This window comes from Paralichthys olivaceus, chromosome 4 (genome assembly GCF_024713975.1).
Source record: "Paralichthys olivaceus isolate ysfri-2021 chromosome 4, ASM2471397v2, whole genome shotgun sequence".
NCBI lineage: Eukaryota > Metazoa > Chordata > Actinopteri > Pleuronectiformes > Paralichthyidae > Paralichthys > Paralichthys olivaceus.
This window is the reverse complement of record NC_091096.1, coordinates 24,781,145-24,806,431: the sequence shown is the minus strand read 5'-3', so window position 1 is coordinate 24,806,431 and position 25,287 is coordinate 24,781,145. Positions and strand designations below refer to the sequence as shown.

The following is a 25,287-nucleotide window of genomic DNA, read 5'->3' as shown; positions in this document are numbered from 1 at the left end:
GCTAATGTAAACAGTTCTTCTGTGTACTTCATTGAACTGTGTTTCAATGACGACAGCAGTTGCTCATGTAAAATGCACAAATGTTATTTAAAAAATGGTTCAAAAAGTATATATAATTAGTACGATTATATGTTAATATAGTTTATGTTTGTATATATGGATAGGTCGATTTTCTTTCCCGCTATAGACAATGCAAAATACCATTGCACCCTTACAGGTTATTACAACTTTTATTACAACAGTTATAATACAGTCATGTATGTCTTATGTTTAACAAAGAGCTTGTCCAAACAGTTTATTTAAAAAATACTGACACTCATGATGGTTATGATGCAGTCTGATCACCCATTTACTACAAAGGTGACAATAGTTGCTGACTAAATCAAAAACTGACTTGAACTTAAGTCATATTAAGGTTATTTTAACAAAACCTCACATAACACTTTTACAAGTCCAAAACACAATTATTGATGACAGCTTTGGTGGAGCTTTTTAAATCCTTTATTGCACACTGAGGAACCTCCTCTTCTTTGCTGTGTGTGTATACGCATGGTGACGCCACTCCACGTCGGCCGTGCTCTCGTTCTCCAGGGTGCCCAGTTTGATCATGTACACTAAACAACAGAACAGATGTTAACGCTTAAAACATCTCGAAAGAGTTGCAGCAGAAAATAGAAATCGGACTGAAATTTGACACGTTTCTTCTTTTTCTTCCTCGTTCCTGAATGATTACCTCAAGGGTGGTTTATGAACAGTGATGATTTCACACATGATACAGTACTTTCACAAAACCTTGCTCTAGCTGCAGTTGGCTTCTTCCAGTGGTTGAACACTGATCCTTGATTTATAAAGGACCAGTATGAGGTATCAGACTGTACATTTTATTTCTGTGCAGACAAAGGCCTGGTAAAATAAAACGAACTCAAAAAATCTCTACCATGAATTTTGTTGTTGGTATTTACTGATTTGTGAAAAGCTTATATGGGCTTACATATAGATTTTTTCAGTTTCTAGACATAATACAGCCCCTTCACTAAATAGGACATTCTGGCAAAAATAAATTCAGCATTTTCTCGTAAAACAATAATCCTGGGTTGAGTAGTAAAATGTAGAAACATTGTTAACATGGTGTATTTTGTCAGTCATCAGTACATCCCAATGAATTTTGTTAAATTAAAATGCAGAACATCCCTGCAAAATGTTTTATCAACCTGATGGCAAACGGCAGGTCGATGTCACAACCTCTCACGTGACACCTGTTGAGATTGAGGTTGCACCTAAACCACTAAACAACCACACTTACTGAAATATAAATCCACACCTTAACAAAGTTATGTGGTATTAAGTTTGCTTAACGTGATAAAACGAGTCTTAAATTTAAAGCTAGTTTAGACGATGTTGACGCAGCAATCTGATATTCAACTTTCACTTGGATGAAATATTTCAACCCCTGACAGTAAAGGTTTAGACATTTGTTCCATTTATGTTCAATGTTTGCTGAGACTGACTATGCTTCTGTTCCGGACCCATCTCTGTACTGCAGAACTCTTTACCTTTCCATACTTACATTTCATTTCAAACCTGGGTCCTACTTCTGTCAGCTCAACGTTTTTATGGTCTGTTTTCTTGTAGGTGTGATGTCTGCAACAGAAAAGGATTACTGCTATTATTACTGTAACACAAGATCTGTGGAGCATTTGCATGGGGGGGGGGGGGCACTTTCCCACTGACCTGAACGAGATGAAGTCCTCCTGGTTGGCAAATGTGATTACACGCCTACTGTCCTCCTTCGGCACTGGAAAAAGATACTTGAGGATATTCGATACCTGTGTGAGCAGAATTAATTAGTTGTACGCATAAACAAGTGGTGAAAGAAGATATCAGCATTGTGTGTGTGTGTGTGTGTGTGTGTTTGTTGGCGTACAGCACAAGGTCCAGCACTCACTCACCCTCTTGCCGAGCTGTGAGGAGAAGTTATGGAAAATGAGGTGGGGGTAGGCCTCCGACATGGTTCCTATGTCAGGAACATCATGCCTCATTACCACATTGTAAAGTGTGAAATAAGCTGTGGGTCCAAATGGCAAGTGGCACACCACCAGGCCATCTGTAAATACATAAGAACAAAAAAGTGTATCAGGTACACTACTAAGTGCAGTTCTTCTGTGCTGACAGCAGTTTACTGTCCTGAATACTGTCAACCTGGTGGTGCTAGAGGAAATCATCAACATATGATTAGAATGACAAGCTGTTCACTATCTCTGAGATAGAACCAATGTACTGGATAAATACGTCAAATGACATCATCCCCATGGCAGGAAGTGAGTCTAAAAATGAAAAGGAAGTATGTCTGGTGTCATTATAGATGCCAGTTCACCTCCTGGGCACTACCAAGGTCAACATGACCTTGAGCAAGGCACAGAACCCCCCCAATTGCTCACACTGTTCTGTGTGGTCACTGTGTGGACTGTGTTCCGTGTGTCATGTGTGTACACACGGGATGGGTTAAATACAGAGGTCAAATTTCCCCATGTTTGCATGTTGCATGCTGTGTGTGGGACAATAAAGAGGAATCTTAATCTTAATTATCCAAAGTTCATCCATCCAGGTGGTTTTGTTTTCTAGTTTAATGAAATGAGAATTCTAAAATAACGAGGCTGGTAATGTGGAAATAACCTTTTTAAAATGACCCGGCTACTAACGTGGATATAAACTTTCATGAGGTCATAAACTGCTACTGCAGTTAGTTTTAAAGAAATCAGTGTAGCTCTTTGTTTGTTTCGTCTTTTACCCGATGGCTCTTCTATCCTGTATGAATTTACCTTAATCTGCTATTTATATTGGCATTCGCATTATTATTTTATCATTTTCAATATCGTATAGTAACCTCCGTGATATGCACAATTCTAGTTCTAATGTGTAACAATCATTGTTCTTTGTATTATGTTCTTAGTATTTCAACCATTTTCCAAATTGAACATAACAGAGTAAAAACCTACAAAGAATTAGTACAGTGGGATCTGGGACTGGGACATCTCTTTAGTGTGGTTGGTGAATACTTCATAGTAGTACATGTTAACACAATTTAAAATGGCATCAATATATCATAAATCTGGAACGTGAGTTAACAGGCGTACCAGGCTGTCCTCTTGTTTCGTGCATGATGACGAGGTCTGTAACATTGTTGGCTTTGCAGGCTTGCACCAGTGAAGCGATCTCATGGTTTCCTCTGTTCATGCGCTGGGCTCCAGGGAACATCAGCTTTACCTCCTGTAACGAGTTCCAAACCGTGTCATCATGTTATTCTCTGCTCAATATCTCCTCACACTTCATCGATTGAACTAAGAGTCCCTGCAGCTGTAATGTCAAATCAATGCAGGATTATTTCTCTGTACAGATATGATGACCTGTCAAAGGGGTTTCCCTGCCTTCCACCCCTCGTGTATGCTGGGATAGGCTTCAGACTGTCTAAGGCCCTTAACAATGGCCAATAATGGAAGAACGGATGATTATTATTATTATTATTATGATTGTTGATGGACTGAATTTAGTAAATATTCTAGATTGAATGTCATCAGGTACCAGGCAAATCATTTGGTAGTGTGTGTTATTGTCATTTGAATCCAAACTGATCATTCATGTATGACTCATTTTATATTAGAAACTTTACTCTGAATTCGTACACAAATTTCAGTTTTGCATATACAGTGCATGTGCAGCAGCGCACTGCCTAAAAGATGATCCTATATTTGGTGGTGTAACAGTTAAACACTGTTTCCATTTACAATATAATATCTACTAAATTACATTGTTGATTTTAGGAAACTTTAAACAATATTTTTAAGAAATGGCCCAAAGAACAATGTGTTCTCATAAATATTTAACATTCATTGTCAACTACTGTAGATATTACGCCACACGCATATACATCTGCATCCCAACGTTCACTTCCCTTCTCACAGACTCAGACAGTGAGCTGTGACAGATACACAGACCTTTGAGAAGCTTGTTTACAAGTGGACTTCACTGTTGTCCCTGTGCCCCTGAATTACACTAGCAACCTCAATATCATGCTGCTGTCCGAGCTGAGGGAGTCACCACAGAGAAACTGGCCTGACCTTGGCAAACATTTTGAGTCTGGAGCTCGGGTCTCTGGACGTAGTGACCATGACTTTGGGGTCTTCCACTCCGGCCCATTTATATTCATCATCCATGTGAGAGCTGATGCCTGCACAGACAAAATGCCAAATGCATAATTAAACCAAAAAAACAGGTAAATCAGGGCAATGAGATTGAATGCTGTTGATAACATCATGACACCAACCTTCTGCCCCTTCATCGTCATACTCCAGTAGATTCTGTAGCTGCAGAGCGTCTTTGCGTACCTCGGTTGGAATAAGCAAATTTTCTGGAGAGAGGGGAAAAAAAATATATCATGTATAACAAGGATTTGATTAGGACATCCTAAAGTGCAGACAATGAGTAGAACAGAATCTACTGAACGTGCCCTCCTACCTTCAAGTGCTCCCTTCAACTTCTGTTTTTTATCCTCTATAGTTCGGAGCCTGTCCTCCTGTGCCTTCCTGTACAGGTACTCTCTCCTCAGTCTCACCTCCCGACGAAGCTGTCAACATTACATCAAGATCATCACATCAAAGTTTTTCAAGCAAACTGATTCAGGCATTGGAGGGTGTGTGAAGGGTGGACAGGAGGGGGATCAAAACAACTGCGGGTGAATAAGGACCAGGGAATTGGTGGTGGAGGTGTAGCTGGAAGACATATCGGACTGAGGTCAGAGAACATGGATATATGTTCATTATAGGAAGGGGCTGAGCTGGCTCTTGATTCCTGGGCTTTCACATCATCGCAGTCTGTTGTTGCCAGACTTCTGTTCCACAAAGAGAGATGTGATGCGGCCAGACAAACGGATCAGTCGAGCTGGCTCTGTGGTGACCCTGTGCAAACTGCTGTCCATCATGGACAATGACGCCCACCGCCGCCATAATGAAGCAGAGGAGTTTGTTCAGTGGCTGAGCTGCTGAACCGAGCCTCAAGGCTCTGCGACCTCTTCCCAGCAAGGTCAGGTGGGTGAAAGTTGAGGACTCAACCTGATGCGCTGCTCACTGTTCTTATTATTCTCACACTGATTCTATTAGCCCTGCTAATGTTCTCTCATCATTTATCCTCTCTGGAAGTATCCACGGAATCAATATGTCTGCACCTTATGATTAATATGTCATGTCTGTGCACTGTGCAGTGAACGGATTCTTACTGTGTGTACATCTACATCATCATTCTGTGTATTTGATCACGTGTAGTTTTAACATATGAGACGTCCAAGATTTACTGATCCTAGTTTTATTGATCAAACCATTCTCAGATTTGTCGAAAGATAAGATTTAATGTTGAACGGTGGTTAACACGTGAACAAGGCTACACACTCGTTGGGAGACAAATGTACAACTGTGGTGCACAAACATGGATAGTTCAGTTAGTTCGCTGTAGTACTATAACATGGTGGGGCCACAGTGTGACGCAGCACCGGTGAGGGTATCATCATGGATCCACGTTAACATTAAACGTTTCGCTTCATATATATAAATATATCTTCAGTTAGTTTCGACTTACCATGTTTTTCTCTGGCTGCTTGTTAGCACGGAAGAGAAGCTCACATGGAAGGAGGAAGTCCGCGAACAAGAGTTCGTTTCATTGGCTAACACGGGAGCCAATGAGAGCGCCCGATACTGGCCGGTGGGCTTTTCAAAATAAAAGCTGGAGATTCAAGGATTATGTGCAGAAAATCCATCTTTACCAACATAGAGTTTAGACTGCGTATTAATATAGATTCATACCATACATGTTTCAAAGTGTTATCACACATTATATTTGGAAAAAATATCACCTTTACAATCTATTGATAAATATACATATAAATATATAAATATCAAACACGATGACACTGTCTGTAGGATGAGAGCTCGGAATAAGAACGCAGCATCTCTTTTTCCCAAAATCCTCTTGAAGGTGAAAGTATTTTAAATAACCGACACATGAAAAAGCCTTTATGAAGAAATAAGTTTGCATTTATTGGACAAACCAAACATGAGCAAACTGACACACAGTGTAAAGATGAGAAATGTCATGGGGTGAAAATTAAATGAAGAATTTCATTCCTAAATATCATACATCCATGCAGAAAACAATATCCAAAATGTAGTATTTCTAATATACACTCAGCTGGCAGTTTATTAGCAACACCTTGCTAAAACTAACAGTCTAACACAACATTCCTCCATGAAGATATCATTTTAAGAGGATGTAATCGGTGCTGCTGTGTCACTTCATTACTATATAATGGATATAATAATATAGGAATACCTGTCAGCATAATACAATGTAGTTCAACAGCATCTCACAAACTGATTACTGATATTATTCTACAGTTGAATCATCACCTCTTTATATATCCACACAAACTCATCACTATAAAGTCCATTAAGACTGCAAAAGTTGTAGTTATATAGACATGTGCAAACTGACAACTGAGTGTATAATATTAGTGAATTATTACTTTAGTTAACATGATTTTATTATCACGTCCCTTCTGGAACTTTCCTGTTAAAATCATTTGATAAGATTTCAGGGACAATGTTCCCGCATGGTGTAGACAACATTTGGAACAAAGCTCTTCGAATATATATTTATATACTTTATACATTCTCTTTTTACTGTACATTTAAGTGTCATGCTTAGCTTGAAACTGCTATCAGCATTTATCCTCAATCACATGACAAACCAACCCCCCCCCCCCGAAAAAAACAAACAAACAAACAGCGTACAGTATTCAGGATCAATGCTGCATAGTTTCAACTTTGGAATATCAAACATTATTTCTTTGTAAACCAACAGTGTAACCATGTGTATGGGAGATGGAAAATGTATGAAATCTGTCACTTGTCAAAACAGGTCTAAAAATACACATTATTTTTCTTAGGTGCAAGAATGCTTTACTCATTTGAAACATTTTGGTGATGCAGTTCATGGAAGATACTAAACGTAATCTCCGTCTCAGCCACGGTTTGAGGCGTCTGGACAAAAGAAGTTACACACGAGAAGAGCAGAAGTTCATATCACTGTATTTTTCCTCCCAAAAGCACTGGAGACAAACCGCTGGAGAATGTTTTACAAGACAAGGTTCACAAATGTGAACAAGGGTACGCCATAAAAAAAGCTACATGATGTTTTCGACCGTTGATGACAGAACAAATCACACAAACAAAACTGACATGTCAGAACAACAACAAAGCCAAAGCAATAAATAACACAAGAATAAAACAATGACATGAGTGTTTTGGAAATGTTGCACTTACAGAAAAATAATACTTTGTTTAGAAGAATGGTGTTGTTGTTATTGTCTGCTGAGAATCAAACAAAAGTAAAGAAAAAGACAAACACACGTAGTGATTCACTGCAATCTTACAACAGGAGGACAGATTCTGTTCAGCAAATAAAAAGGCTTTAGGACATTCTTAACCCCACCAATAACCAAACCGTTTACATTAAGAACACTTAATAATGGTTCATGAGGAGAGCGGCACACCAGTCCTTTGTAGTAACCTCCATCAAGGCAACAGCAGAAAACATGAAGAGGACTTGTAGAATATGTAGCCTGTTTAGCGTGGCAAAGAGGAGGGCAGGGCGCAGGGCAGGAAGATAGTTCGTAGCAGCCAAAGAAGCTTCAGGTGGTGACAAAGGCCAACGCTGGGCTAGAGACTGTTATTAGTTTCACTAGATCCACACTAAGCCAGCTAATTTCTAAAATGCTGTCCACGTTAGGGCTTTTGTAAAACATCTCCATTCACACTGAGACATCATGGAAACATGACAGTGCCTGACTGAGATCCACTAACAGTCTGAGCCTGACCACCGCCACATACAGTCTGGCCAATACAAAAGTAGACTGACACACAGTAGAGCACATACATCCATCAGGGCCCAAAAGTCTCCTAATGAAACCAAATTCAAATTTGGATCTGCACCAAATCGCACACGCTTATAGATATCAGTCCCCTGAACATGTCTTTAATGTGTCCATTAAAATGCATGAATTATTCTCGAACAAATCTATGATAAAGTTGAAAAATCCTGCATCTTGTAACTTTAAAGTTTAATCGGAAAAAAAACCTGGGATCTTGTCCCTGTTCAACACCAAAATGTAATGCCTTCTCTCCTAACCCATGCCACATCCTTCCACCATCCAGTAGTTTTTGTGTAATCCTGCTAACCAACAGACAAACAAACAAATTCAGACGAAAAACAACCTCCTTGGCTATAGGAGATAGGATATCTACTTGAATGCCAGCCGTAAATGGAAGTAAATAGAACTGAGCTCATGATTCACCTCGTTTTTGTGGATTTTTATTTTCTGAATGTAAACAGTGAATTGATCGTGGTTTGTAAAAAGTACCTGATGGTATTTCCTGTTCTGCTCACCCTAAAAGTTAGTGCAATCACTATTACCATGAGAAAGTCCGACCAAGCAGCCTTCTGACAATCTGTGTCAATTAAAAAAAGGTCATCACAGAGATAAAGGCAAGTGAAATGTGTCTTCTTGACTTCTTTACCACACAGCCACAGCACGTCAGTCTACACTCAGATGTCTCAAGATTAATCAAATGTTTGAGAAAGCAAATCTTTTGGATAAAAATGGGTTTAGTGTGGACAAAGGAGCAAAGGAGAGAAAAAAATGGAGCCGGCTTAGTGTGAACAAAGAGGAGAAGTCATTTCCTCTGTTAGTAATCAACAAGATTCTCATATCAAATCACTCTGGACTCTTCTTCACTGCTCATATTTAGAGAGACTAGACTAAAGAACTGCTTAAACCCATTTCAGCCAACAAACAGGAAATAGAAAAAAATAATGAACAATATGGAGTCTCTAAGGAGTCAGTCATCACTTTGAGCATGCTCTCAATTATTACGCCAACCACACAAACACTAAGACACAATGACAACCTTATTTACAGCAGCTAATTTGGAGTGGATCACTTGGAGAACGCATCAAATCAAAGAAAAATATTAAACCCAACATATTCAATCATGTTAAAGTAAAAAGAACAAATTATTAATTTTTACGCCACAGCTCACTACCGTACTTATGGGCGTCCTTGCTTTTTCTTACTGGTTAGAATGGAAGTGACAGCAGATGTGCAGATGAGGAAAATCAGTCAGAAGGAACATACAGGTACCAGAGTCCTTGATTTTACCTGGGTGTTGATGGTAGCCTTGCGTATTGCGTATGGCTTGGAGATGCTGCTTTATGCACATACAAGTCAAGGAACCAGGAGTTTTTAAATAACCATGTCCCTCGTTGCTGTTCAGTGGCTCCATTTCCTAATAAAACTTTTATAGTTCTTCATAATCTCCGTCATCTCTTTTAATCAATCCTGCTCCTCCGCCCAGAAAGTCCTCCAGTTCATCCACTTCTGTTTTCTTGGTCCGGGGTTTCTTTTTCTTTTTCTCTTTCTCTTTGTCATCTTCTGCAGCAGCATCGTCTTTTTCCTTTTTCTTGTGTTTGTGTTTCTTCTTGGATTTATCATCCTCCTGAAAGAGGAAGGACAGAATTTGCTGCAACGACATCATACATGACTGCTTATAGTTTAATATGAGCAAAAACCACTTTACCTCTTTGCTCTTCTTCTTCTTTTTCTTCTTCTCTTTTGAGTATTTGCTTTCTTTCTCTGAAAGAGAAACAGATACATCCAGTGTGATGTATAAATTAAGCCATCAATATTGGATTTAGTCCATTTCTAATCATGTAAAATATGTTATTGGGTCTGAAAAGGAATATGTTCAAGTACATTTTTCAAAAGACAAAATATTAACAAAAATATTAATATATAATATAATAGGAACCTATGTAACTATAGTTGTATTAATTGTGGATGAGCATCAGATGCCACTTGAACAAAGAATTAATTATGAATCGAGAGTCATGATGTCAAGAATTAGAATCACATAGAATTGTGCGTTTCCCAAAGATTCCCACATATACATATAATTAACTAAACAAAAGAAACAGCTATTATGTGAATTCTAGTGTGAATGAAGTATATTTCATGACTTGCCTTCCTGTTCCTCGCTGCTGTCCTTTACTGCCGGAGCCTCCTCTTGGATGCCGAGGCCAAACAGATCGGTATCGTCCTTTTGTTTAAAGGAGATCACAGTGGGCTTCAGAGGTTCTGGCACTTTGGCTATCTGCATGTCATCATCAGAGAGGTCGGACAGGAGCTCATCCCTGATTGGAAATGCATCCTGCGAAGAACAGGGCAGTAAAAAATTTACTATTACATATAGAAATTAGAGGAAAATAAAAAGGCATCGGATGTGGCAGTGTGGCAGAAATGCAATTGCACTAGTCGCTGTGTCTGTGTGCATTCTGTCTGTTTTCTATCATGTTGTGAATTGAACCTAATGGCAAATTAAGTAATACTCAATCAAAGCTCAGCAGTAATAATAATAATACATTTTTCTTGTGCAGCACCTTTCATGTAAGAAATGCAAGTGCTTTACATACAATATAGATACAAATAAAAACATGTTAAAATGTAAAAAGCGAGTGAGCTTAGTGAACCTCAGAGTAAATATGCTTTCATCGTGAATTTGCTCTACTTTACCGTTGCTATTTTTGGTGTGTCTGATGCTTCAGACTCAAAGTCGGGGTCATCCATGATGAAAGAGAGCATTTGCTGGGCGACAGGAGCCTCGGGGTCTGTGTCAGAGTCTTCAGCCTTGGGTGTGTTTGCCTTCTTCTTGCCTTGGTGTCGGGCCGGCTGCTCTGTTGCTGGGATTAAAGTGAGGGAGATGGGCGCTGTGGTCTGACCTCTGGGCTCTGGAGCTTTAGATGCCACCTTTGGTTTTGTGATATGAATCACAGGCCTGGAAAAGCATTTGAGATATAAACATTTTTATACTCACATATTAACTACAACTCAACATGTTACATTGTCCTTTACACAACTATATGTGGCAGATCTAAATGCACGGCATTCAATTCTACTAGGGTTTACAGAAGGGCTGGGGGATTCTTAATTAGACACCATGCTAGAATAATTATGATATAAACCCATTGCCTCTGTCTTACAGGCATGTTAATGACAAAAATCTGTAATTATTGACAATTGAAGTCAGTAGGCGTCAGGCCAATGTAGAAATATTTTACATAATAGTTCAGTACAGTTAAAACAAAGCTAAATAAATTGTTGTTATGATTAAGTTGAATAATGAATTGAATCAATTATTATTCTGAAGTGGATATCTTATCTCTGGCAGGACGTGCTCATGCAGTTGTGAATTTAGAGTTAATAAAATAGGGGTGAGAAACAGAGAGATTATATAATCTGGAGACAGAAATGTCGTATTCTTAATAACCCTGTCTCCGTTCTATACAGATTGCTTTAGAAATTATTTCAAATTATTAAGAAATTATTCTGAAACCAATACAGTTCTTTTCTATTTCTTTGATTTCTATTACTCTTTATGCTCATCTTCTTTTTGCTTTGTCTGTTTTTCTTTGTAAATAACTTTGTATCATACATCCACCCATTATCAATTAACAAGTAGCAGTAATCCCCTGGGTGGTCTTGGTTTTTAAAGACTTACGCCTTCAGGTCAGGTTCACTGTCCAGGTCTTGGTCCTGTGTGATGGTGAGGGCTGCTGGTACTCCCTCCTCCTCGTCACTGGTTAGAGTGATATCTTTACTGGGGGGTAGGGTCTTAGGCTGAGGAAGACTGGGCTCAGTGTCATCAGGATCAAGCTCATCCTGGAAACCAGACACCATGGGGTTTCCTCTGCCTTCACCATCACTGGAACAAAGTACAAGATAACTGCTCTTTTCAACAATATCATCAATCATACCCAACTGAAAATAACTATTGATTATTTTCATCATGATACAAGCTAACACTTAATTCATTTCAAGATTTATACAACCGGATGAAATGGACAAAAGCTTCCTTTCAGAGGATTAACTACTAACAAACATCTCACCTGTCACTGTCCACAGCTCGAGCTGGTGCAGGTTGAGGCCCCTTGTTTTTCGAGGGCAGGCTGTCCTCAAGGAAACTCCTGTCCAGTCTTTCATCTGGCACAAAATCATCCACACTCTGAACCTTAGCAGGACACACTGGTGCAGCAGGGTCCTCTGAAGAAAACATAGAGCCAAATGAATGTGAGTAGCAATAGAATCAATTCAAACCAATTCAAAGCTCCCATCACAAGTCCCCACTTTGGAAATCTAAGTGTAGGATAAATCACGAGGTCTTGGATGAGGTGCAATCCGTGTTTTGAAGACGTCGTGAGAAAAATGACCCAACAATATTAAATCCTTGATATTAACTGCTGCACTTTCTCCCCTAAAGGCTGAGTATGTAAACAATGCTATAAAATGTTGGCATAATCCACTTGTACAAATCCACACATTTTCTGTTATATTAAGAATTAAATCAACTTTTACAGACATATAGTGTCCCCTCCTCAGTTATGTTCATCCTTATAAATTATTCCCCTTGCAGGATTTGTTGTGGTATTCCTCTAGGAAATTTTGCCTAGAATCCCTTTGCTACTTTTACCCATCTAAGCATAACAATCTATAAAAATCGGAATCATTTTGGATGCCCCTCTGGATTTGGGACCTTGAATCTCTTTTAGTGTTTTGGTAAGTACCAATTAAAACCTGGTTTAGTCAGTTGGGCCACTGCCTAAATCTGTGATTGTTCAATGCTAGTGTGAAGTGTGAATAATAAATTGGCCAATTAAAATTTTTTAGGAAAGTTACTTACAGCCCCATAGTTTACTAGTGCTGTGTCACTTTAAAGCATATTAATATAGTCTTTACTCAACAAACTATCTTATAGAATACATACATACATTTAACATTTACTCTTTTGTCCCTCCTGATAATCTTTTGATTGGCTCGTGGAGAGAGACGAGGAGAAGCTGCTGAGGAGAGACGAGGATCCGAAACAGAGATTCTTTTCAAACCCTCATCTCATACCTAAATGAGTTTCTCAGTTTTGAGACGCAAAATGATTTGAAATAATGTATATGCAAGTCTATGGAACAGCTCTAGCTCCTAGTTGTGGGTGGCAGGGAATCAGACTTATAGATGCAGCGATGCTAATCCCTTTCAATTTAAAATCATGCTGTGGTGGCAATACATCTTACTGTTTTATGGTATTTAAAAGGAACTTATGGCTTTTATCAATTATTTCAATAGCAGCACACATTGTATCTCTGCTGCTAGTTAGATGTTTGACATATGACTGTGTTAGTTATGAGAGGAGGACATTCACCTGACGCAGGAACAGGAGCATCAGCAGCAGGTGATGAACCAAACCAGCGAGAGATGAAGCCACGTTTCTGGGAGGACAATGCACTAGATGCTGCTGAGGACTGTTGATGTTCGGGAGACTGAGCTGATGGTTTTACCTCAGCAGTTGGTGAAGCTGCTGCGCTAACCACCGCTGTGGGAGGTGGAGGAGAGGACACTGACACAGACGGTGACTGTGGGAGCACTTGGGAGGGGATGGGGGGCTGAGGGGTGCTGGGGCTGGAGCTGCCAGTGGAGGCACCACTGGGAGGAACGATGGGGGACTGGGAGCCTGAGGAGGAACCGTTGGCTGGACCAGGAGAGCCATAGTTCTTACTGCGAGTCTCCAAGTTCTCAAGGAAACTGTGGAAATCAAAGCAAGAGTGGTTGACAAACTGATTCAACTGCAATAATATCTTAAGTTAGGGATAGAGGACAGCATGATCAGCTTAATTTGCCATACTAAGAAATACAAAGCATCTGGCATATAACTTAACAAATCTATAAAAACAGAAGATTGAAGTTGTCCATTGGTAAAATTATTTTGTTGACTCACCACTGACTAAACAAATAAATGAGGATTCGTGCTTACACTACCACCTTAATATGTTTGAAACTCAGAGCCAAAGTTGTCTGAGGGCCAAGAACAATAACTGCACAAATTAATTCTTAAGATAAAAAAAATACCTTTTTGTCACAAAGAGAATCAAAACTTAAAGGAAACCTGATCAAAACTTTTAGAAGCTGGATGTAAGCACAGCTATGTGTGTGTGTTTCAAGCAGAATGGAGCCCTGAGTTCCAACCAGAACAATTTACTAACTGGTGTGCACCACAAACTGCAAAGTAAAGACATGGTGTCCCAGAAGGGGCTGCATGCGGCAGTAAGCTGGCAGAAAAACAGAAAACAGATCGTACATCTCATAGTTTTGGTCCTCAGTCTCCTGCTGGACACAGAGCTCCTCCAGGGTGGCGTCCATGTCCAGCTGGTTGGTCTCCAGCTGCCTCAGGAGGGTCTCTCTCTGTAAACATACACACATTCCATGAATACCTGGGCACAGAGTGGAGATGAAGCCTTCATATTCACACTGTTTGCTCATCCCATTATCATTTTGCCCCGTTTACAGAACTGTACTGTCTTAATTACAGAAGCATGTAAATATTCCATCCATACCAGTTGAGTGTTGAAAAACTAGTAATGAAATGATCATGATACAAATGACAATAGCAAAATAAGAGAAAGAAAAAAAACCTGTAGCTGCAAGAAGGGGATGTTGAAAAATCTGTGCAGGTATTTCAAGCCAAAGCCATTCTTCATAGACGACTCAGCATAGTGGATATAAGAGGATCCCATTGGTCTGTAAAACACAAGTATAAATAGTTAACTCGTCATTAGTTATATAGATGTCAAAACTGTGAAAGTATATTTGTACTGTATGTGGCCTCCATGTCCTATTAATGATTTTGAGTATATTAAGAATAAAATGGTTGGCATAATATTTGACCCAGAAGTCTAAACATGATGGTTTGGTTCTTATCAAAGTCTTTAAAGCTGCCTATTTTTCTAGCAGTCAAGTTGGTTACGAGACTTCCTGTCTAATATATCCCACACCTAGAGATGCACCTTCATACTTGGTGAGAATTGTCTGTTAGATTGTCACTATAAATGACCCCATGTAACATACACAGCGTAATATCATTATTATTACAAATATATTGATTAGTATAGCTCTGCACAGAGTGGAGGAGCCAGGGAGAGCCAGCCAATTGTTCAATGCTCCTGAAGGACTTCTTACAGATCTAGGAAGGTATCTGTCTGTCAATTGTTTCTGCTAATTTGAGGAAACTTGTAAGAAGAAGAATTGTGTGTGGATAAGGAAAAAACGTCAACACAAAATCAGAATTTTCCACTGAAAGCATAATAAGTTGAGGACATCTCAACAACAGTCATAAAATGTGAGCAGTTTTTTTCTAGTTACAGTTGGATAAATGTGTCCCCTCATCTCGAATTTCTAATAATCAAATACTTTTCTGTGAGTCTCCATCATTTTCTCCTTGTTGCTGTCATTCTCTAAAATGTATTTGTGCCACCCCTGCTTGTCAATGCATCATCGCATAATGAAATGCAGATGGAGCCTGCAGGGACCATATAAAACAAATTGATAGAATTGTCATTTAGGTTGTATAAAAAATGACTGTGCATTATTTCAACAGCTACATGAATCTGATTCCAACGCCATTATCAGGCCGGTGAAACTTCAACATTAACCATCACAGAGAGTTTGTTTCTATCCCTAAAAGAAAATGAGGCAAGAATTAGCCGAGTGCTGATTTTTACCTGTTCAGTCCAGCAATCAGGTCCCTTATATCATCAGGGAGGATGACACGATGCTCGCCCATGTCCCTGTGGTTTCCCAAAACACACACCGGCACATGGGTGGGTACTTTGGGCAGTTCCCTCAGGATGTAGTTAAATGTCCTGCAATTGAAAAAAATCAATACATTGAGACTTAAATGAACATGAAATACTTCAGTGGAGGTTGGGATGGAAAGAGGAATTCTCTAAATTAAAATTTGAAGTTTTTGAAAGTTTTTGCTATTTACAAATTATTTGAGATGGTCAAGTTAGAGACTTTTATATATTATTTATTTAACAAAGACTGTTAAAGATGTTTTCTATCACATATCAAAAAATGAAAAAGCTGCTATAAACACAAATTTAAACACAAAGTTAGTGTGGTTCTGTTATTACAAAAAATACAACACAAGTTGTCAAGTTTCAGAAAGAAATGGTTCACAAGGAACATTTCAGAGAAGCAAGGAAGAGGTTTAAACAGCTGAAATGCCTATTCAGTTATACACAGTCCATTGATAAATAATTTACCAGTTCGGCCAGCGTGGATGTTATCGTCCTGCTGCTGCTGAATGTCGCAACGTTAAAATAAATGAGGGCAAAATTTATGGGTCTTTGGGCTTAAATTGTGACTCTAGGGTTCCAGGGGCCTCAATGTCGTACATTTACAGCATCTAGGTCTCCAGTATTCACTGTTAAGATTATAAAAAGATAATTTACCCTTCTAGGACTCTATTGTGCTCTATTGTGTCTTGTCAGCACTGTTAATACAGAATATGAGGTTGTAGATGCATTTTCCTTGTTGTAGATAACTCTCTGTCATTCAGTACTTTCTGACTTCTCTGCAGTTTGGAGCTTTTTCTGACCCAACTAAATCTAATTTATAACAAACATTACTCATACAGGAGGAAAGAGTTTGATAGGGACTTTTTTCAGCTGCAGATGAATCCACATTTGGTGCGCTGATGGATATTAACAGAAGCACTTCCTGTGTGTTCATGGTAATAAAGGAACAAGTCACAACAGTGACAGTTGATGAATCATGCATTGCTACACAGAGTACTTGTTATTGGATAAATTGATGCTTGATTCAGGTGTTTCTGTGGAATTTGCTGAAATAAAAAAGGAGTATTTTAACTTTCACTTAAACTACTGATCAGATAGCATAGCAAATAGCAGCTCTGTTTCGGAAGTTCCCACTAATGCACTGCACTTGCCTGCTTTACTTTCATTTCATGTTCAGTTCATCACAAAGCATCCATTAGATGAATTGTATTTTATTGATTGTAAATCTGGTAGACATACACAGCTCTATATTTCAGTGCAATATTGTCTTATTATGTATCAGAGGCTGCAGTAACACTTGGTTCCAACACTGCCTTTATACAGAATTTTTTATTAACCGTAGACCTTTGTACCATTTAAGGTTATTCACAAATTTAAAAACTTTTACAACTACTTCAATTTTGACAAGTAATAGATTTATTTAAGGTATATACACAGATCACACCTAATACTGCTTAAACTCTCTTGGATGTAGATGACAAGTGTTCTGTTGTGTAGTTTATACAACTATAAAGGCCCCTGGTACTTTCCTTCACAAGGGACAATCCTCCAGTTTCACAGATATGAGCCAACATGGCAGCCAGGCTGTGTGACTCAGTATCAGTGACTATCCCAGTGTCTATGACTTAGTATCAGTGACCATGCCAGTGTCTGTACCGGCCTTAAATAATCTGACCAAGCTTAATATCACCAAGCTTAAAAGGTACATTGTACTAACTGGCCCGACAGCTGCTAAAAAGGAGATGTCACTTCACTCTTTTATCACGAGACAGAGCTTTCACTTTTTTGGATATTATTTACCAAAAGATGTCAGTGAGTGCCAAAACGTTCTTTCTTTTCTACATTGTATGATTGATTTGTCTCCCCTTTATCTGCTTTCTTGTGCATTTATGTATGTATTTTACAGTATCATTTACAACACGTTATGATATTTGATATATTTAAAACTAGTATTTTTATTTATTGCAATTTCTCCATTGTTCATTCACTGTTATTCCTCCAAAACTCCAAATTGCATTTTATTCACAATAAAAACATTGATCGCAAAGTGGAAATAGCAGAAAGAATATGTGCTGAATTATTGAAATATTTCCGAATATATATAGTAAAATACACATGGAAACAAATATATTGAATTAACCATTGTCGTATGTCTCTTGTGGTAAGACATGCAAGTGGATAAATCTCATCCTGTTCCCTCAGGATGCTTAAAATAGGAATGCTGAAATGCCTTTTAAAGGTTTTGCCTTTGAAGCTGAAGACAACGCACCACTGGAGGCTCTGAGCTTCACAGCCACTGAAACCTGATCTGTCCATGCATATTGTAGCATTAGAGCTCACTGATGAGACAGTAGTGGAACAACAGTTCAGACAGACGAGTCTTACCACTGCTTGGTAATGTCAAACATCATGATGACTCCATTGCAGTTCTTGTATACGTCCAGGAACTCAGCATCCAGGGCCACCTCATCTGACTACAACACAGATATATATTCTTATTATGCAAACTGGATTAATCACAAAATACATACAAGGAAACATTATACTTTTGTTTTGACAACTTATATTATTGTTTAGATCCAATAAGGGCTCTTTGGTTAATTCCATTACTGACCCACATACTTTAAGTGAGCCTTTTTTGCCTGAACACATGACAGTCATGTGATAGTCACCTCTTGGGGCTCATTCTCCAGTTTCAAGTTGTCTCCTCGCCTCTTGCCTTTTCCTGAAAGAAGAATTACATTTAATTGAGCTGGTGAAGAAATAAGCATCACAATCATGGCTTAGTTTGTTGTTGGTTACTTTATGATGAGTTGAGTAAGCAGAGCAGCACAAGAGCTTTTCTTATGGAAAAAGCCACTTTCAGCTTAATTCCAACACACTTTATCCTCTAAATACTGGCTGCTGGCTCACACTGTGCAGACATCTATGCTCTCTATATACAAAGCGCAAAAAAAGACGCACTGGCATGTAGCCACACAGCAAACGTGGAAAAAGTAAAACCCTGAGAATATTGACTTTCAGATAAGAGAGAAACTAGGCAGGGCAAGCCCACGGCACACAATCAAGTTTAGTTTCTACACACTATAGTGGCGCTCACCTACACCTTCAGGAAGAGGATATTTTTGGCCTGAGATGAGTGCAAAAAAACATAAGACAACGTCAACACTGAGGACAAAAAAAAGGCATCTATTTGATGTCATGAAATACTGAAACAGGTGGACAAGTAAGGGGTGTTACTTCTTAAAGCAAGGTCAGCCTCAAGTGTCTCACACTCACCTTTGTCCACCACGTCCCAAACCTCCACCTTGACCACATCATCAGTAGCTGAGAGAAACAGAACATGTGTTTTCATTATTCATGTTCTAGGGCCACAGAGTAAAAGCATTAATACACAGAGGCTGTTAAGTGACACTAATAAGGATCCAGTAACTATAAATCTACAAGAATAAGTGTTGGAAAAAGGTTTGCTTGGTATGGACGTACTAACACAAATACACACCTACTCTAAAAATAGGTTAGCTAAATCCAAATGCAGTCTCCTTTTTACCTTGATATGGAGCCACTGGAATAAATCACCAACGCACAAACAGAGGATGTCAAATACAAACCAGAATAGAAATGCAACCAAAGCAGTGGTGAGGAGATAAAACAAGTCAAATGTTACATCATGTTACAACTTACTTTTGTAATTCCAATGGATGCTTGTGGCTTGGATCTCCTGAGTGGGTATGTAGTCCTCCACAAACTTCTTGCCCTGCAGTCGATGCCATAAAGTACTCTTTCCAGTGTTTCTATCACCCCGGATGACTATTTTCACTTTGAGTGGGAAAAAGATGATTCATTCATATTTTTGGGAGACAGTTAATTTGATATTAACAAAAGGGAAAGACATTCTTTACTGCTGAAGCCTGCAACTACTACTTACTATTATACTGAACCCCCTTGGCGAAGCGCCTCTGCAGACTTTGGTTCATCGACTGCAGGCCAGCTGGAATATTCTTGTCCCTGAGCTGGCCTGGCTCAGATCCCACCAGCTTCTTCAGCGCAGAAAACATCTTCACGACGCTTCACAAGCTTGTACAGAAACGAGCGATAGTAAAGTGGAACTCCCCGAACAATTTGTCACACCACAACTGACGGTATAGAGTACCAGTGTGTGCTGATAGCTGAGGAATTTAAGGGTCCATGCTTAGAAGCAAATCTGATGCCGAATTACTCAGTATTGTCTCTGAATTAAGCAGCTGTTTCCTTAGACCTGGACGATTGTTCTTGCTTGACAGTCAGCAGTGGAAGGAACTACCATGTTGTTATAAGCATCATCTATAAAGAAAAAAACAACAATAAAAAAAATATAGATGTTATGTTTGGGAATCAAAGGCCATTCCCTTTCAGGGCGAGGGCATGATATTAACAAACACATAAGCCAACACATCATCATGTCTTCAATAAAATGTGACCAAAAATGTAATGCCAGATCCGGTAACGTAAAAGGACACTGTTAGTTTACTCACATGTTCCACATATTCTGGCAATTTCAATTCATAAATACTGAGAAAGACAAATTGATTCTCTAAGGTGGAAGTCACACCACGATTACTTGATTTTGTGTAGCTCCAGACTGATGCTGTCATGTCACAGAGTCAGAGAGCTGAACATCACATTTTCTGCAAAAATAATTGTACATTAGAAAACACTAAAACATGTTTATACTGCTGATCTGTATATGAATGTAAAGCCAGATACTTCAAGGAGTCTTTAAACCATATGGATGCAACTATTTACCATCACCTAGAAACACACTAAACAAATGATTTGCATTATAGTAAAGAGAATATTTAGGATCAACAGTCCGACAAAGACAGCATTAAGGAGAGGCTGGATCACATTTCACTGACCAAACTGTAATAAAAATAATCTGCAAAGTAACTGATTGATGATTAAAATATGTTTGGTTGGTGCTCTACATTGAGGAATTGCACACTCTCATATATCACACGTTTTAATCTTTGTCATGTGACTCAAAAGGAGTAAGCCCTTATGTTTCCCAGTTGACAGGGAACAGTTTGTCTGATGGGTCTCAGGGATCTGTTCAGATCTCCTGCTGCAGGTGAGGCCAAACGATGTTCTTGCGCTTCGAACGAAATGAAAATCTGATATTCAGCTCTGTGCCTCAAACACGTTGATCAAGCATGACTGTCACAAACTATGGCGACATCTGAGGATGTGGTCAGGTGGTACTTCTCTCAGAGAGACTCGTGTGTGACAGGCTCGTATGATGACAAGTGAAAAATATTTGCGTCGTATTAGAGATACGTGGGCAGCAGAGCATGTGACATTATTCACCGTGGGGACGTGTCTCCTGTTTGCATCATCTGTACATTGTGTCTGTCTTAAAACGGAGAGAGAAGCCAGCCGAGTGGAACACTGGACCAACAACACTGTGAAATTTCCCTTTAACGTTATCCAACTAGCATTAGCTGCGCATGCTATGAGCCGCAGTTAGGAGAGCTGTTTCTATATTTCAGAAGCAATAATCACTAAAACGCTGGAGTCATATCAGCTAACGGGTACTTCAAGGTCGACACAGGCTTCTAACAGAGACGAGGCAGCCCGGTGAGTGACCTGCCCTGCTGAAAAGGTAACGTTATCCTTCGGCTCTCTTTAGCTAGCTGCCCAGCAGATATTAGCTTAGCTTCCTCCTCTACGCTCACTGACATTTGACGGCGGGTCTGCTCCTCCAGCTGACATCATCGCCACCGACAGCTACTCACGGTTCTCTGGCGTGACAGCAAACTGCAATCCCGACATCTTCTACTCAGAAGCGTCTGTCAGACCTCCATCCAGTCTGTGGTCCCGACACACACGCGCGCACACACACACACAGCAGCGACATTCCTCTGCAACAGAGAGCAGCTCCCGATCCTCCGTGGAGCGTCACACAGAGACGCTTCACTTCCGTAAACACTTTCACAATAAAGCAAGTGTTTCAGAGCCAACGAGATCACGATCCCCTCACACACACACACACACACACACACACACACACACACACACACACACACACACACACACACACACACACACACACACACACACACACACACACAGTATTTGATCAGGGTGTTTTGGGGACGTTTATCTCACACATTTTCTATGACATATTATTTTCAGTGTTTTGTTTAGTTTGCAAGGTTCTCAGGTATCCAGCTGTGATCACCTCCGTCATACAATAAAAAATGTATTCATTATATAAGTTCCATAACGGGAACTCTGTCTGCTTGTAGGGATCATATGATGGAGTAAAAAGCTCCACGACAGCGACAAGGAGGGTGGCCGGTTCAAGTCCAGCATGGACTAAAAGTATGGAAGGTGGACTGGTAGCTGGAGAGGCCTTGCCCTTGAGCAAGGCACCAAACCCAACACTTGCTCGCAGGGCGCTTCCCCGGGTCTGCCCATCACTCTACCATCTCTCTCCATATTTGCATGTCTATAGACATGCAAATATAGATGGTAGAGTGAGTAACCCACAAACCCACAATCCCACACACACACAATAGCTCATAGTATGAGCCCTTTGTGTGTGTTTGGGATTGTGGGTTAAAAACTGCATGTATAAATAAAAATGTGTGACTGTAAAAAGAATTTCCCCCTTGGGGGGGATCAATAAAGTATGTCTTTTTCTTCTTCTTCTTCTACTAACTGGACATTGTGGTAATTGTATCTACCTTATTGTACAGCATCTCCAAAAAACACAATGTCAGTGTGTATTTATTTATTTGACAGGGACAGAGCATGTTAATGAGCATCGGTACATGACATGCACATGTAAACAGCCATCATTTAAGACTGATATGGTTATTTGGCATAATCCAGATTCTGAAGGACACATCGTGAAACTAGAAACAAACACAGCCTTTTTTTTTTGAAAATAAAATTACAACATTTCCGGGATTATACTAAGTGTTGCTAACTTGCTGCTGCTCCAGTGGTCCAATTCATGGAGTCCATTCAACACAGTCTGCTTCCCGATGATACATATGGGCTTAAATATTCTTATTCTGATGGGGAACAAATCTGAAAATGTGGAAATGCAAACCAGTCAAGCTAAACTGCAAATCCAAGCCATTAGAAACACATAACGAAGAACCACAATGTGAAATGCAAACGAATGTGATTCCCATTCAAAATCACTGCTTGCATTTGCTCTCTTTGAGTTGGTGTTTCTTATTTTTGAATAAGCACGATTTTCTTTGCGCTTCGGTTTTTCTTCTGTCTGGTTATTACGGTAACAGGGGAAACGTTCAGGGGGCGGGGATTGTGTCTGCTGCTTTTGTATCGGTCCGATAAACTGTCAGTCACGTCCTTCAAAGAATTCTGGGAAGTCACTACAGAACTCAGCATCATGGTTGTGGCAGGGTCAGCGTTTATACTTTTTAATATTATAAATCTGGTGTCTACACAAATAATACAATATCATTTACATAGACTTTTGGGGTTTTCTATTCAAATGTACGTACAGTGGTCCGAATTGTATATAAATGCAAGCTGTGATGTAAATTCATGTATATAAATGTAATTAAATAAATGTTTGTCATGTGATGTGTTATGCACTATATGTTAGGTGTGGACCCCAGAACGATTAGCTGGTTGCTATTGCATTAACAAGTAGGGATCCTTTAAACAAACAAAATAGCACATCCCTGCTAAATTAGCTCACAGTAAATGGTTTGTAGTTACATAGAGCTTTTCTAGTTTTTATGGCCACTCAAGGTGCTTTACAGTACAGTTTTCCATTCACCCATTCACACAGTGCATCTATTAACAGCACTTTTTGTTCTATGGTTCAGCATCATCTTGCCCAAGGTCACTTCTGCATGCAATTGGGGAAGACTGGGATTGAACTGCTGATCATCTGGTTGGAGGATAACCGCTCTACCCCTCAGCCACCCCCAACAATGCTAAACACCACTCTGTCCAGTACGATCCCACTGAACCATCTATCAATGTTCCGCCTTATTTCAGAATGAAAAATCCCTGGTGTTGAACAGAGTGAACCAGAGTGACAGAGTCAAACTGCCTTTTACTTAATTACTACTTACTGTGACAAGTAGGTTGATTATATGTGTGTACCTTCACAAGAAATAAATAAAAAAACTTTGATGTTGTATCATGACAGTAACAAAAATGTAGATGTTATAATCAATCAATCAATATAATCTTAATTTGTATAGCATTTTTGATACAAGCAATTTAAAACCAAGTGTTTACAGGATAAAAGCTATAATAATCATACCCCCCACCCATCCACGCTCAGAGTAAGACCATTAACAGGTGTATTCAAGTAATTGAATCCAAATCCAAAACAGTTATCAACACAAGCTTTTCATTCCTTATGGCAGAACAAGCCCTAAAAGTAAAATATCTGGGTCACAGCATCAGGGAGGATTTATGCAATGATGACAATGTGCAGCGTCAGTGCTGTAAACTATGCACAAGCAAACAATTTCTGAAAAAGTGACTCAAAACACATGATCATAAGGGCTTTATCCGAGACAACACTGAGTGACACAATGAACTCATCTTGTTTTTGTCAACACTGGTATAAAGTCTGTAGGTGTTTTTAACCTACTTGTTAAGTGTGATGATTGTTTTCTATATCTTTGTGATGTATTTCATCATTAACTTATTTCATTTTTATACTGATATGAACCTTTGAGTATGGAGCAAAGCTAAAAGTGAAAGCTGTGCAGTCAACCAACCAACTCTGTGTAACTTCACTGAACTTTAGTTAGATTTACACTAGGTTGTATCCTGCCGCTGCGGCCTGTGGAGGGCGCTGTTTCACCCAAATATATAATGAAGGCAGATTAAAACAGAGAGGAAGGGCCAAGGGGTGAAATTGTAAGATCTGTGTCTTGTATGAAATGCAATTTCATGTTTTTTCGAAGTTTCTAGGAGAGGGCTCTGATGTGGAGGAGAGCTCATACAAGTTGAGAAAGTTATTTTTGTGTGCATTCCGCAATCAGGTATTCACATGTTTAACTGAATTTATTTGTGATGATGATATTTATATTTGTATGTAGTTTTGATGATGATATTTATATTTAGTTGTGATGATGATATTTTTATTTACTTGTGATGATGATATTCATATTTGTATTCAGTTGTGATGATGATATTTCTATTTAGTTGTGATGATGGTATTTATATTTGTATTTAGTTTTGATGATGATATTTATATTTAGTTGTGATGATGATATTTATATTTAGTTGTATGATGATATTCATATTTGTATTCAGTTGTTATGATGATATTTCTATTTAGTGGTGATGATGATATTTATATTTACTTGTGATGATGATATTTCTATTTACTGGTGATGATGATATTTATATTTACTTGTGATGATGATATTTCTATTTACTTGAGTTGATGATGATATTTCTATTTAGTGGTGATGATGATATTTCTATTTAGTTGTGATGGTTGTGAACTTCAAG

General features: G+C 39.0%; 2 protein-coding genes and 1 long non-coding RNA gene across 8 annotated transcripts; 1 reads left to right on the top strand and 2 right to left on the bottom strand.

The window, feature by feature from the left end:
• Positions 1–211: 211 nt before the first annotated feature.
• On the bottom strand, positions 212–5,749 carry imp4 (IMP U3 small nucleolar ribonucleoprotein 4). Its single transcript, XM_020093599.2, has 9 exons — positions 5,626–5,749; positions 4,513–4,621; positions 4,322–4,405; positions 4,116–4,225; positions 3,135–3,267; positions 1,950–2,104; positions 1,732–1,826; positions 1,568–1,641; positions 212–614 (listed from the first exon to the last, which is right to left on the bottom strand). The coding sequence occupies exons 1-9, from the start codon at positions 5,626–5,628 to the stop codon at positions 502–504; spliced, it is 876 nt and encodes a 291-aa protein (XP_019949158.1). The 5' UTR covers positions 5,629–5,749; the 3' UTR covers positions 212–501.
• A 309-nt stretch (positions 5,750–6,058) lies between these two features.
• On the bottom strand, positions 6,059–21,765 carry rabl6b (RAB, member RAS oncogene family-like 6b). 6 transcript variants are annotated; one of them, XM_069524324.1, is made up of 18 exons: positions 21,558–21,732; positions 19,712–20,106; positions 19,468–19,602; positions 19,334–19,348; positions 19,063–19,110; positions 18,884–18,913; positions 18,456–18,508; positions 18,169–18,257; positions 15,703–15,843; positions 14,617–14,722; positions 14,283–14,386; positions 13,350–13,729; positions 12,046–12,199; positions 11,658–11,861; positions 10,673–10,934; positions 10,124–10,310; positions 9,681–9,736; positions 6,059–9,599 (listed from the first exon to the last, which is right to left on the bottom strand). In XM_069524324.1, the coding sequence occupies exons 2-18, from the start codon at positions 19,839–19,841 to the stop codon at positions 9,402–9,404; spliced, it is 2,292 nt and encodes a 763-aa protein (XP_069380425.1). In that variant the 5' UTR covers positions 19,842–20,106; positions 21,558–21,732; the 3' UTR covers positions 6,059–9,401. The 6 variants fall into 6 exon arrangements, with proteins under 6 accessions (XP_069380425.1, XP_019949550.1, XP_069380426.1 ...); XM_020093991.2 differs by lacking the exon at positions 19,334–19,348 and having other exon boundaries at positions 21,558–21,737; XM_069524325.1 differs by lacking the exon at positions 19,334–19,348 and having other exon boundaries at positions 21,502–21,732.
• On the top strand, positions 21,042–23,385 carry LOC138407517 (uncharacterized). The gene is made up of 2 exons (XR_011240952.1): positions 21,042–21,424; positions 22,071–23,385. It is a non-coding gene; the product is annotated as an uncharacterized lncRNA (long non-coding RNA).
• The last annotated feature ends 1,902 nt before the right edge of the window (positions 23,386–25,287 follow it).

Bases quoted from the DNA above. Each gene is read 5' to 3' on its own strand.
- rabl6b (XM_069524324.1), bottom strand. From the start codon at position 19,841: ATGTTTTCTGCGCTGAAGAAGCTGGTGGGATCTGAGCCAGGCCAGCTC. The intron at 15,844-18,168 runs GTAAGACTCGTC...TTTCAATTGCAG, and splicing joins TTTGACATTACCAAGCAGTG to GACATTTAACTACATCCTGA. The intron at 9,737-10,123 runs GCAAGTCATGAA...TTTCTCTTTCAG, and splicing joins CAGCAGCGAGGAACAGGAAG to AGAAAGAAAGCAAATACTCA.
- imp4 (XM_020093599.2), bottom strand. The intron at 3,268-4,115 runs GTCAGGCCAGTT...AACTCGTTACAG, and splicing joins GACTCAAAATGTTTGCCAAG to GAGGTAAAGCTGATGTTCCC. The intron at 2,105-3,134 runs GTACGCCTGTTA...ATGTATTTACAG, and splicing joins CGAAACAAGAGGACAGCCTG to ATGGCCTGGTGGTGTGCCAC.